This window comes from Mastomys coucha, unplaced genomic scaffold (genome assembly GCF_008632895.1).
Source record: "Mastomys coucha isolate ucsf_1 unplaced genomic scaffold, UCSF_Mcou_1 pScaffold1, whole genome shotgun sequence".
NCBI lineage: Eukaryota > Metazoa > Chordata > Mammalia > Rodentia > Muridae > Mastomys > Mastomys coucha.
In genome coordinates, this window is record NW_022196891.1 from 27,484,016 (window position 1) to 27,496,950 (window position 12,935).

Consider the following 12,935-nt stretch of genomic DNA (forward strand, 5'->3'; position numbering starts at 1 on the left):
GGCGGCTGACAGACTGTTTCCTGCTATTCCAGAGGACCTATATGGAGTGGTTCACAGTCCCCTGTAACTCCAGCTTCAAGGGGTCTGACACCTTCTTCCAGCATCCACAGACATCTGTATATACGCAGCCTACACTAATGCTGTCACATAGAAGTAACAACATCATCAACAACAACAACAACAACAAAGTATTTACCACCCCCAAGTTAGAGACGGAAGCCCAGAGGGGTGGGGGGTGGGGGTACCAGAGGCGTGGCCAGACCTCCAGCCTTTTTTCAGTCATCTTCCTTGGAAGCCAGTATTAGACTTTGTAAGCTGGACTGAGAAAGGGAAACCAAACACAGGGCTAATTAATACTGGTGCCCTGAAATGAGGAAGCTAGAAGACAGGCCCCTATGGCGGAACACTGGTTCCCAAAGGAACGCGCTCTATTCCTGGACCAGTGTGTTGTACGTATGTCATTGTCCACAGTATAAGGTATTTGCAGACGGGAGAAAGGTTAAGACGTTAGCAACAGGCTACCCAAGCTGGCTCAATCTCATCATACTGGTCCTCAGGGAAATCCGTCAGGCTGTGTAAGAGTGGTCACAGAACAAGAATAGGGGAGATACAAAATGGCAGGCTTCAAAGACAGAGAAGGGGGACCCAGGCCAAGGAATGCTGGCAAAATAGGATATGGCCTGCGGAGATAGTGAGGCTCTACCAGGCTTCTTACCCACGTAACCAGCAAGGAATACCACCACTACTACGAGGACCTACTCCAGCCTGTCACTTAAGAGACGGCAGTGAGCCTGGCGGTGGTCGCGCACGCCTTTAATCCCAGCACTTGGGAGGCAGAGGCAGGCAGATTTCTGAGCTCAAGGCCAGCCTGGTCTACAGAGTGAGTTCCAGGACAGCCAGGGCTACACAGAGAAACCCTGTCTAGAAAAACAAAAAAAAGAAAAAAAGAAAAAAAAAAGATGGCAGCTTCTGACAACTTCCTTTCTATCAGCCCCACTTGCTCCCTCACCCTGGACCCATCCCTCTGACTCCCCTGTGAGTGCACAAGGTGCTCACTGGGGTGATTCTTGACAGTGCCCCGGTAGGGGAGTGTTCTCAGGTTGAGCAGCAGAAGCATGATCCCTGATGATTAGGGTGGGTGGCAAGTGCATCTTCCAGAGAGAAGGCTGGTGGAAGACAGAGAGTGCTCCAGGCCCCCCCCCCCCCGGGCCTGAGCTCTAGTCTGGCTGTGGGACGGTAGGCACCGTGCTTCCTGCTCTGGGCTGGTCTCCGGCCATGCTGTCCTGCCTTTCTCCCTGGGAACAGATGGGACAGAGCCAGCAAACCACCTGACTCTTGGCTCTGCCGAGGCCAGCCAGTTACCACAGGGTTTCTGAGGAGGCTAGGTCACTCGGAGCACTTTTGTTTCTGCCTAACCTGTACTGCCCCCTTCTGGACGTCTAAGATAATATGCCACCCTGTTTTCCTCGCTCCAAAGGAGATCAGCTCACTGACACAGACCCTCATCGAAGAGAGGCAATTCCCATGCTGATCCAGCCAGGAGGCTCTCTTCTCCCGTCTCAGGGCACAGGGCTCTACCACCCTTTGTAGAAAACACTCTCCACAGGCTGGGAGAACAGAAGTAAACGGTCGAGGGCCCAAGTCTCAAGAAGAAAAAGAATGAGAAACTTTCAACTATTAAATTTGTTTAGTAAAGACAATTTTGCTCATACAAAACAACAGTTTACAACAGTCTGAGTGTTGAACACACCATCAAAGACATGGGAGGAGCCGTAGACACCTGGGCCCTGCCCCAGGCCGAGAGATGCCTAAGAGCCCCTCCTCCACCAACCCCTGAGGGAGACACCCCTCCTGCCCTACAGCAGGAGGGGCATGGGGGACCATGGCACAAAGACTCTTCCCCACCTGCGCCTCCTCAATCCTGGGGAGCCCCCACCCAGGATGAGCAGTCAGAGGGTGAGGTGGCTAGTGGGCAGGGACAGAGTCAAGACATCTTTGGTGCGAAGACTGTCCCATCCACCAAACCACGTGGTGGAAATTCAGGAAGACCACACGTGGTCCTGCCCTTGCCAAAGGGAGGTTGGCAGGTACCCCAGAGATCAGGGGAGATGCATGAAATGCAACCGCCTTTCCAGGCATATAACTTTCCCAGGGTCACCCGTGGGAGTGGACAGCCCATTGAGAAATGGCTAAATTTTTCAGAGAAAAAGTGGGTTAATCATGGCAAGAAGGGCAAGCGGAGGCTACTCAGTGGATCAGTGCCTCAGGGATCTGGGACCAGCAGGGAAATGGGTCCTTAGGGGACCCAGTCCTCCTGATGGCTGCCAGTGTCCATGTACCCCTCACTGCCTTCTCCTGCCCAGCTAACACAGAGGCCATGATTACCTGGCTCTGGATCTAGTCAAGCTACCTAGGCATTTAGGCAGGCTCAGTTCAAGGAGGAGTCCGTGTAGTCCTGCCTTCCCTAGACCCTCCAATACCCAGCCCTGGCATGGACCCAGGCATACACACGTATGCTCTATTGTACACACCGGTGATGGCTAAGGGCTTCGGTGGAAGGCAAGTGGCATATCCTGCCACTCTGCTCCCTTCTCCCTGAATCTTCCAGATTCTAGAGCCAGTGGGGACCCCATGTTACAGTGGGAGGCCAGGGGAGGCAGACGGGGCAACCTAGGGACATTCCCTGTAACAACTTCCACAACACCCTTGGGTAAGCCTCAGCCTTTGTAGATGGGAAAGGACCTGGGGAAAGAATGAGGATGGGGAAAAGGACAAAAAGACAGGTTCCATAAACACTACGCCAAATTACAGATAAGATGCAAAAGGAGCACGGGCTCAGGAGCACCTCGCCCCCCCACACATCCTCCAGCCCCTATCTCGGGAGAAGCCAGAGCCAAGGCCAGAATAAAACCGGAGGCATTTCTGGGCATCACGCAGCTCAAGAGAACAGGAGGCAGCATTGGGCAACTTGTGTCTCTTTGTCTAAAAAATATATTCATGTAGAGTTATTGCTTGTCCTCCAGTGGGGTGGAGACAGAGCGGCTCAGTGGGCAAGGGCCGCATCCTCCACAGCACGAGCTTTCTTCCGCCTCTTGAGAAGCAGAGGGTTGGATGCATCTTCTATCTTCTTTATCTTGATCTGCTCATAGTCAACACGCATCGTGGCCAAGGCACTGGTCATCTCCTCCTGGGAGCAGGGAAAGAGGAAAGAAGAGAGGCACAGGCAGTGAGGGACAGACAGACAAGGCAGGAAAAGGGTACAGTGAACACATGTCAGTTGTGGGTCCACACTGCTGACAGCAGCATCCTCCAGCACTGGGTCAAGCACAGGCTGGCCACTGTGTAGCTACTCTCCCAGGGACCCTCTGACAAGCTCACAAAAGGGAAAAGGGTCCTGGGCCAGCCATCCTGTAGGGCCTGCTCCTGTCCGGGGCTCTAATGCCCTCATCTGAAAACTGAGGAGATTGTACATGATGCCAATTCAGGACCCGCTAGAGCCCCAGGGAGAGGAGGGCTCATAGGAAGCAGGCAGCAGCCTGCCCAGAACCTCTGCCACAAGCCAGTGAAGGCCATGGCTCCCAGTCACCTTTTTGTTGCTACGGAGACACTGGGATGAAGAGCACAACTCCAAACTGTCCTTAGCCAGGCCAGCACTCATGCTGGGGACTTCTAGGGAGCTGCCTCCCCAGCTCTCTTCCTCAGTGGTCCCTCACCTTGACATCCTCCCATCGTTCCTTGTCCTCCTTCAGGACACGGCTGGTGTGCAGTGGAGTCTGAGGGACCTTCGTAGATTGCTGAGGAGAGAGAAATGGGATCAAGTGACAGTCGACCATATTTAGCAACAGTCCCTTGCACCCAGGTCTCCCCAGCCTGCAGAGCTTACCATGATCCAGGGGTGGTTCATGAATTCTGTGATGGTCATTCTCTGGGTGGGCTCTGTTTTTAGCAGATTCCGGATAAGCATCTTCACTATGGGGTGAGGTAGAGGACACAGCAGGTCAAGGAACAGGACAGTTCATGGGACAGGGACAGGCACCTCAGGGGACAGGGACAACTCAGGGAACAGAGACAGACTGCTCAGGGGACAGGGACAGCTCAGGGGACAGAGACAGGCACCTCAGGGGACAGGGACAGGCACCTCAGGGGACAGGGACAGGCACCTCAGGGGACAGGAACAACTCAGGATCTCTACTTTTCCCTGCACTCTCCTGCATGAATCAGGCTCAAAAGAGACTAAATGGAGGCAGGTACCCAAGGAGCAATGGCTCCAAGGACCAGCATGCTGGACAAGCCCTACATGTATGCATGGCTCTGACCATGCCTCAGGCACTTCCCACAGGCAAGACACACCTAGAAAGCATAGCAATAGGTGTAAGTGCCCAGTTCCAGCACACACGTGAAAAAGGCTGACACCTACATGTGCATATACCCTCACACATTCTTCCCTGTCCCCAAAGGTTGGTTCCTACCTTCTTCTGACACTTCTGACCATTCCGGGTTAGGAAATTCATACTGGCCCATTCGAATACGAGTCTTCATCCCGGGAGAGATGGCAAGGCCATGATTGGAATAGAAGGGGGGATACCCACACAGCCTAAGGAAGAGAAGGGCAAAGCGGGTATTATTTAGGAACCCTGTACCACAAATTAGCTAAGAGCCAGACTTGGTTTGTAATAGTCACAGAGAAATCGGAAACTGCTGATACAGGAGTCTAGTGTGCCAAGGGTGTCACCTGAACAGCTAGCCCATTAGCGACTAGAGCCCACCGACCGAGCATCGAGTGAAGCAGGAACACAGGCCAATTCCCAGGGAGTCCCCCATCCAAAAGGGAAATGCTAATGTCTGCCTCTTCCTCTTGTCCTGCAGAGGTACAAGCTTCCCCAGCTCCCTAATGCACTGCAGCCTAGCAACCCTCCCGCACTCCAGCCCACTTACAAAATATACATGATGACACCCAAGGACCACATGTCACAGGACTTGTCATACTTCTCTGGGCCCAGGACTTCCGGAGCTGCAAAGCAAAGATCACTGTGGGTTATCCTGGCTCTTTGAATGCTGAGACCTCCCTTGCCTCAGAGTCCTTCATCCCTTCATAAAGGAAGAGCAGCAGCAGTGGGGGATGGGGTGAGAAGCCCCTAGCCCAGAACAGACTCTGTAGCTGCAAGCTTAGGGTGCAGACACTGCCGAGCCGCTGAGAACCTGCAAACACGGGCTGCCCACTTAACTTCACAAGCATGTCCTGGGAGCTTGTCCTGTGAGTTGCCTGGGACTTTAGAGCAAAGGCTGAATCCCAGACTTGCAGAGAAACCTTGACTCTCCTCAGGAAGAGTACACAGACACCAAGGGCTGCCCTCAGCCCCCCAGACCATTTTCACAGCACTCAATATAGCTTAACTCTGGCAGCCCACTTATGGTGGGGCCCTGTCAGACCCAGTACATAGACAGGGACATAAAGACCCAGCATGCTAGGTCTATGGTCTCCTGAAACGAGCAAAACGAGGGGTTGGGACAGAGCCTGGGAAAAGACTCAGTCCTTGGGCCTCCCCTGAACTCACCTACATAGTACGGTGTATAACACGGAGTGGTCAAAGAGTTGTGACTGGTGGTTTCCTTGGCAAAGCCAAAATCAGTGAGTTTCAGAATGGCATTGGGCCTTTTGGAAGTATATAAGAGGTTCTCAGGCTGTGGAGAGAGACGTGAGTGAGTAAGTCCCCTGGGGAAACACTGAGGGACCCAAGTGGAAGAACTGTCTGTGTCTTCCGCTCATCTGCTCAGCCAGCGTGCGTGCATGCATCCAGTCCCTCTGCACCGGGCAACTTGAAGACATCGCTACATCTGCTACAGAGGGCCAGGAAAGCAAGACTGATGCGTGGAGCTGGGGAAACCGCTGCCAACTCAGAAAGCCATGTGTGGGACAGTGAAGTGCTGATGAGCAGCCGGACAGGGCTTCACTACTAAGTTTGTGGTCCCCTGTCCCAAGCCCCGCAAGCCACAGACTGGGCTGCAGACCCATCCTGCCCTGAAAGACCAGGCAGTCAGGGTGCTGTCCCAGTCCTCCAGAGCATTCGGTATAAACATGAGTTACCTTGACATCCCGATGAGCAATGTTGATAGAGTGCAAGTACTGGATGGCCTCGCCGATGCTCTTCATGATCTCTGACGCTTCTGCAGGCAAGAGAGAAATCCCAAGCTGGGGGTCAGAAAGCTCCATACACCAGCCTGCCGATGCAGCCCCAGCCTCCCACACCCACCAACTCATCTGCCACACAAAGGAGCTAGGAGCTGGCCATGCCATGCCTAAGGGAGAGCGCTGCTCCTAGCAGCGAGCCCAAGAAGGCAACACCCTCCACCGCTCCTATGAGCAGGTTCTGCAAAGAACCTACAGTTGCCTACTGCTGTCCACCCAAAGCTATCCCTCCACAGCAGACCTCTACCTCTTTCTGTGAATGCCTGGTCTCCTCGGTCCTGGATTCGGCTAAAGAGCTCTCCACCATCGAGACTGAAAAAAAAAAAAAAAGGTACAGATCTGGCAACCAGCAAGTCACACCAACCCCACACACTCCACTGCCCCCAAAGGAAGCCAGACACTGATATTTCAAGCTTTATGATCCTTGTGGGCTGTCCACAGAGGCACCTCAGTGTGGCATGGGGATAGGTTGGACGGAACCCAGCAGACTGCTTACCACTCCATAACAATCAGCAGGCACTTCCTGCCAGCATACAGGTTCTCATAGACATCCACGATGTGCACAATGTGTGGGCACTGGGAGGCCCTCCAGTGCAGCTCCACCTCTCTGCGTGCCTTCGGGCAGTCCTGGAGCATCTGCAAGGCCAACACCTCCTGAGTGACACAAGGCTACAGGAAAGAGTCTGTGCCCACGTGCCAGCTTCCCACCAACACTATGAACGCTCCCTCTCGAGGCCTAAGGCCACCCTCCAGCATCTTCCCCAGTCTCTCCCCTTCTAGGACCCTAAGATGACTCCAATCACTCAACACAACACTTCAGCTTGACCCTCCAGAGCCTGAACAACAAGGCTAAGACGGCTCTCGTTCCATCAGCTAAGAGCATGGAGTCTAGGGAAGTACTGGAGGACAGTGTCCCACAGAGACAGGCCAAAAAGAACCATTTCAAGGAACATGAACCACTGCAAGGACAAGAAAGGGAGAGATTCCAGAATCAGCGGGAAGAGGAACTTAAAACCTATACAGATTCAGACTGACGGTCTCTAGAGTCGGCCCGATGCTGGTCGAAACCTGCTGCTTACCACATCTGCAGCCTTGAGCCGCATGTGTCCCTTCTTGTTCCCTAGACCAGGTGTCCAGGAGCATGAAGTGAGGCTGGACCCTCAGCAGCCTTCAAAGGCTGGATTCTGATCCGTCTAAACCAGCTACTGGTTTCCGCCCTTTTGCTACTGACTAGCTTAGGAACAAGCCTAACATCCAAATGGCCCAGAAGAACTTTGAAGGCAATTTCCTGAGAGGCAATCACAAAAAAAAAAAAAAAAAAAAAAAAAAAAAAAAGCCCAGGACCAACAGTGTCTACAGCACCTGGCAGGCAGGTAGGAGCATGCTGTTACCATGGTACCAGTAAAGAGTCTGGCCACAGAGCAGTATGCCGAAGGAAGCAAGTGAGAGAAAGCAGTTCCCCGGATCCTCCTCGGAACATCACTAAGCATCCTATTTCCTGCCAGGCACAACCAGGAAGCTAGGCAAGAGAGCAAGGGTTCAGGGCTGATCTTGGCTCCACAGTGAAACCAAGGAGTGAGACCCTGTTTCCAAGGCAAAGCAAACAAGTAAATGGGAAATCTTCCTGATTGCTTAAACTCTTTTGGAAGAATTCCATGGTTAGAACCAAAGGCATCCTAACACACCTCTGCTTAGGATGATGGAGTAGCCACCTTTGCTCACAGATATGCTATGAGGGTTAAACTGCTCAGTAGTAACAGCTACCATGTTTACTAGAGTGCCTGCTCAATGCAGGGCACAGATGCCAAAATCCATGAGACACAGACCTGCACAGCTCTACCCGTACATCACACTCTCCAACGGCTCTGGACATTCTGTAGTCTGAGCTGGCAGGGAAACAGGCCAGAGAGCAGACGGACAGGCGGGCAGCAGGCAGGCACGCGGGCAAGCCTTCAATAAGGTGGAGACCGGGCACTGACTAGAATGAAGCCAACGTGGACATGCAGGGAGACCGAGAAGACAGCTGAGGTCTGGGAAGTGGTGTCAGACAGCCAGAGACAAGCTCAGAGTCTCCAACAATAATGCTAATGTGCTTTTAGGCTATAGTCACGCTGACCCATTTCACAGAGGTAACCTGTCCAAGGCTAAGCTTCTAGGATGGCAGCCACGGCCTGAATCAGGCCTGACAAATTTCAAGTCTTTCCACCCTATCACCCAGAGTCTAAGAAACTGTCAGAGGCTGAAACTTCTCCAAGTGGCTTCAAAGAGGCAACTTCCCAAACAGAAACCCACAAAGAACCAACTGGACAGCTATCAGTGTGCTGAAGTCAGTATGCAGGAGGCGAGCTCCCCACTGTGTCACACTGCCCCCTTGTGGTCAGATGTGAGCATGGCACAAGCTCTGTGGGGGGGGGGGCGGGTAAGGAGTTTGCAGGACGTACATCTTTATTTTCTCATGTTGTAGAAGGAACAGAGAGAGACACTGCCAGTTCCATGTGCATTGTAATTCAACTCGTCAAGTAGTGACTGACCTGCTACAGGCCACTCATGGCACTGAATGTTAAAACCAAAACAGACCAACAACCAGAAATGTCAGGCTACTGCAGCAGGAGAGATACAGGAGGCGGGCACTGGGAAAATTTATAATTCACTTCTCTCCTCCATTCTCACCAGAGTATAGAATCAAAGTAAAAAGACTCCCATGGGGGAACTCACACCCTCACACTCTGCGCCCACATCCGAGGGCAGGAGATAGATATCGGAGATGAACAGCCGGGGGAAGAGCTGTTCAGCCCCACGTTCAGGTCACAACGCCACACTAGACAAGTGTTCTGAGGAAAGTCAATCTGCAGACCGCACACTTGGGTTTGGGATCCAGGAACACCACTGTCTTCAGATCAGACAAGACCTGAGCGCTGCTATCCACAGCTGGCTTCGTCCGCAGCACTCAGCAGACAGGCATGCAGGACACACAGTGCTAGGACTGACATACTCAAGAGTTCCAGCTGAGGCCGGGCGGTGGTGGCGCACGCCTTTAATCCCAGCGCTTGGGAGGCAGAGGCAGGCGGATTTCTGAGTTCAAGGTCAGTCTGGGCTACAGAGTGAGTTCCAGGACAGCCAGGGCTACACAGAGAAACCCTGTCTCGGGAAAAAAAAAAAAAAAAAAAAAGAGTTCCAGCTGAAGTAAGGTCACACACTTCCCTAGTGTCACACACCCAACTCCCAGCACTTGTGGCCAGGCAGGAGAAGTTCTCGGCCAGCCTGGGCTATACAGAGAGACCATCTTACAAATGCAACCAAAACCAAAGGCAAGGTAAGGTTCTCACAAAGGTAAGGTAAGGTTCTCGTCTCTTAATCTAAAATCAACACTTTTCATACTGATGCCTTCTCTCCACGGGTGAAGTAAAATTTGGTTTCTTTAATCAAATCCCTCCTCTTTCTTCCTTCTCCTAGTAGTAAGTGTATTTTCAAGCTCTCTCCTCCAGGGAAAATTTTGGAGTGTGGCGACTTTGCCCTACTATCTAAATTGTCTCCTCCCCTCTCAAGTGGGGGCGGGGTGCACTTGCTGCAGGCCTGCCGTCTCCTCCATGTGAAGTCAACTGGAGCAAGACTAAGAAAATTCTCAGGGCTGGTGAAATGGCTCAGCGGGTAAGAGCACTGACTGCTCTTCTGAAGGTCCTGAGTTCAAATCCCAGCAACCATGTGGTGGCTCACAACCATCCGTAATGAGATCTGACACCCTCTTCTGGTGTGTCTGAAGTCAGCTACAGTGTACTTATATATAATAATAAATAAATCTTTTTTTTTTTTAAAAAAAAAAAGGATGTATGTGATTATTAAATATATTTGGGCTGGAGACATGGCTCAGTGGTTAAGAGCACTGACTTCTCTTCCAGAGGTCCTGAGTTCAATTCCCAGCCACCAGCAACCACATGGTGGCTCACAACCATCTGTAATGAGATTTGATGCCCTCTTCTGGTGTGTCTGAAGACAGCTACAGTGTACTCATATACAATCAATCAATCAATATTAAAAAAAGAAAAGAAAATTCTCAATTCTTAGAGGAAACCAAAATTTCCCAGGAAAACAAGTAACTGAGATGAAATTAGGTTTTATGCTCTGGAAACTTAGGTTGGGAGATTAGGCATAACTATGAGAAGTGTTAATTTTTACAATACATATAGAGGTTTTAGTGAGGTTTTGTTTGAGATCGGGTCTCCTGTATATCCCAGTCACACGTTATCAGACCTTCACTGGTTATGAAAACTGAAGCTACGGAAGGCCTTCATAGCAGGCAGGCAGGCAGGCTGACGTCAAAGGGCGGGGCCGTGAAGTGCCAACGCTACTTGTAGACAAGTATAGCATATAGAACCCTGGAAAGAGAAAGCAAGAACGCACAAATCTGAAGTACATGGCAAGGAGAGGCAGACAAGAGAGGCAGCCTGAGCCCTCCAGGCAGAGAGGTGACAGGAAACGCTAGAATTCCCCAGCAGAGTAAGAGCTGGAGCAGCAGGCGCAGAAGCCAGGACAGTCACACAGGAAAGGTCTCCTTCCCATGATGCAGGGAGAACGCTGGAGACAAAGGCTCAGGGCCTTAGCTCTGGGGGATGGACTTTTCTACTAAAGAAAAAAAAAAACAAAAACAAAAACATAGCACTGACAGAAAGTGTGCCTGGGAGGAACTGAAATCCGTGATACCCACGCTAAGCCTGGAGCCAATTCTGTGCCTTGACTCAGCCCTATATGGTGTCTCTGAAATGCTCTTGCAGAAAAGGTTGTAAACTAAGTGTAAACTAGTGTTGTGACTAAGGTGTGCAGCCAAGGAGGCCTGAAGGTACAGCAGGGTCGGGATCAGGCCATGGAGCCCACCACCCAGGAGGGAAGCTTTAGCAGCAGGGTCGGGATCAGGCCATGGAGCCCACCACCCAGGAGGGAAGCTTTAGCAGCAGGGTCAGGATCAGGCCATGAGCCCACCACCCAGGAGGGAAGCTTTAGCATAGCACCAGTGAGGGAGGTGTGGGAACTGCGCACAGAGTTCAAAACGGGGGCCCTGGGCTCTGGTTTTACACCTCTGACCCCCTTACCTTCCCTCCAGGAGATCTTCCATCATGGGGTCTCCTGAAGAGATAGTCTAAATCAACCCAAAAGCCAGAGGAAAGAAACAGAGAGGAGCTTGGGCCTACAGCAGACAGGAGAACAAAGGGAGCAACAAATAGGCTACCCCAGAGACTTCACACCTCAGAAGACCTCACCCGCTCTGTGAACGGGGCTCCTATTTTAGGCCCATGACAGGCCCGAGGGGCCACTCTATTAAACTCGTGTAAAAGAATGCACACTAGCAAGACCGGCTTTGGCACACATCCGTGTTCTGCTATTATTACTCTGTTGCTATTCCTGTCATCAGTTCCCCTGAGGTGGGCAGCTGGGATCCCAGGCACGCCCACTTCCCTCAGGGGTTATTCATAGCTCTAAATGCCAGGCAGTAGGGACCCAGGATATGGTGCAGCCTTGAGTTTTCCCTCCACACACCACTTAAAAGGGACAGCTGGAGCGGGGATGTGCCGAGTCTGACTTGGTGCCAAGAGTGATGCCCAAGTCCAATTCAGGCACCAAGTGTGCTGCTGTGTTGTTAAACAAGACCTCTGCATTCCCAGTAGGCAGCTGGGGGCTGAAGGAAAGCCCTGTGTTGGCCACCAACTCACCACTCCCTTAGGCCAGGGCCACAGGCCCTCTTTCTGGACCACAAATGCTTCTTTTGTACCACATGCTTGCCCCGATGCTTTGCAGGGTAAACGGAAAGGGGGACCTGGAGCCACCGTAGGCAAGTTTCAGCAACTTTTTTAGTGAGCATTCAAGTAGCAGGCATAGCTTGGGGTTGGGGTTCTCTAAATAAAATGTCTAAGTACTTCCAATGTGTCATCTCACCTGGCTCAACCCATCTGGAAGGGAACAACCTATTTTATAAATGAGGTCATCCATTTATGGATGAAAATCCCTCCATAGGATTCTCCAAGCAGCTGTGGCAGGACTGGAATGTGAAGCTCCCCTGTAGTAGCACTTCCTCCCAGACAACTAGACACCCACCTCTGCAGGCTATCTCCTAAGCGCTCAGCCTCCAGCACAGAACCAGCTCACTCTTCCAGGGGTGCAGGCTTGAGGTCCCAGCCATCACCCCCACCCACCCACCCCAGGAAGGAGTAGACTGGACTTGCCCAACCACTGCCTCACCCACTCCAACTCCATCCATTCCTGTCCTAGCACCACACGCAGCTCTTTCCAGGAGGAAGTGAAATGCCACACCTCCTCAATATGTCTAGGCCTCTCCTTCCAGCAGGAAGCCTGGAGGGATGGAGCTTCCACACACAACACAGAGAAGCTAACTTGATTCTAACTGGATAACTGTAAAACAAGAAAGGCCTGGAGAAGGCACAGAGCTTTGACACCAAGACAGACAGTCCTGACATCATTTGCTATTTCCGACAGATCCTTAAGAGTCCACACCTGTAGACTCGAGGCCAGAGAGGGACCCAGGTAAGAAACAGAGAATGCCTTCACTCTGGAAAATCTAGAATGTTCAGCACCAGGGTAAAATGGAGAGCATTAAAAAATACAGCATCAGATCCCAACCATGGGAATTAATCATACTGTAAAGACACACACACACACACACACACACACATACACACTCACACACACACACATACACACACACATACACACACACATACACACACACACATACACTCAC

The 12,935-nt window shown here is 51.8% G+C and overlaps 1 protein-coding gene across 1 annotated transcript in view; it reads right to left on the bottom strand.

Moving 5' to 3' along the window:
* Positions 1–1,668: 1,668 nt before the first annotated feature.
* The window catches only part of Mapkapk2 (MAPK activated protein kinase 2), a 46,749-nt gene continuing 35,482 nt past the window's right edge, over positions 1,669–12,935 (bottom strand). The window contains exons 2-10 of the mRNA XM_031381630.1: positions 6,684–6,823; positions 6,435–6,499; positions 6,086–6,165; positions 5,556–5,682; positions 4,936–5,011; positions 4,470–4,594; positions 3,884–3,969; positions 3,714–3,794; positions 1,669–3,187 (exon numbers count right to left, since the gene is read on the bottom strand). Coding sequence (XP_031237490.1) covers positions 3,044–3,187; positions 3,714–3,794; positions 3,884–3,969; positions 4,470–4,594; positions 4,936–5,011; positions 5,556–5,682; positions 6,086–6,165; positions 6,435–6,499; positions 6,684–6,823 — 924 coding nt within the window. The 3' untranslated portion in view covers positions 1,669–3,043. The remainder of the gene's footprint in view (positions 3,188–3,713; positions 3,795–3,883; positions 3,970–4,469; positions 4,595–4,935; positions 5,012–5,555; positions 5,683–6,085; positions 6,166–6,434; positions 6,500–6,683; positions 6,824–12,935) is intronic.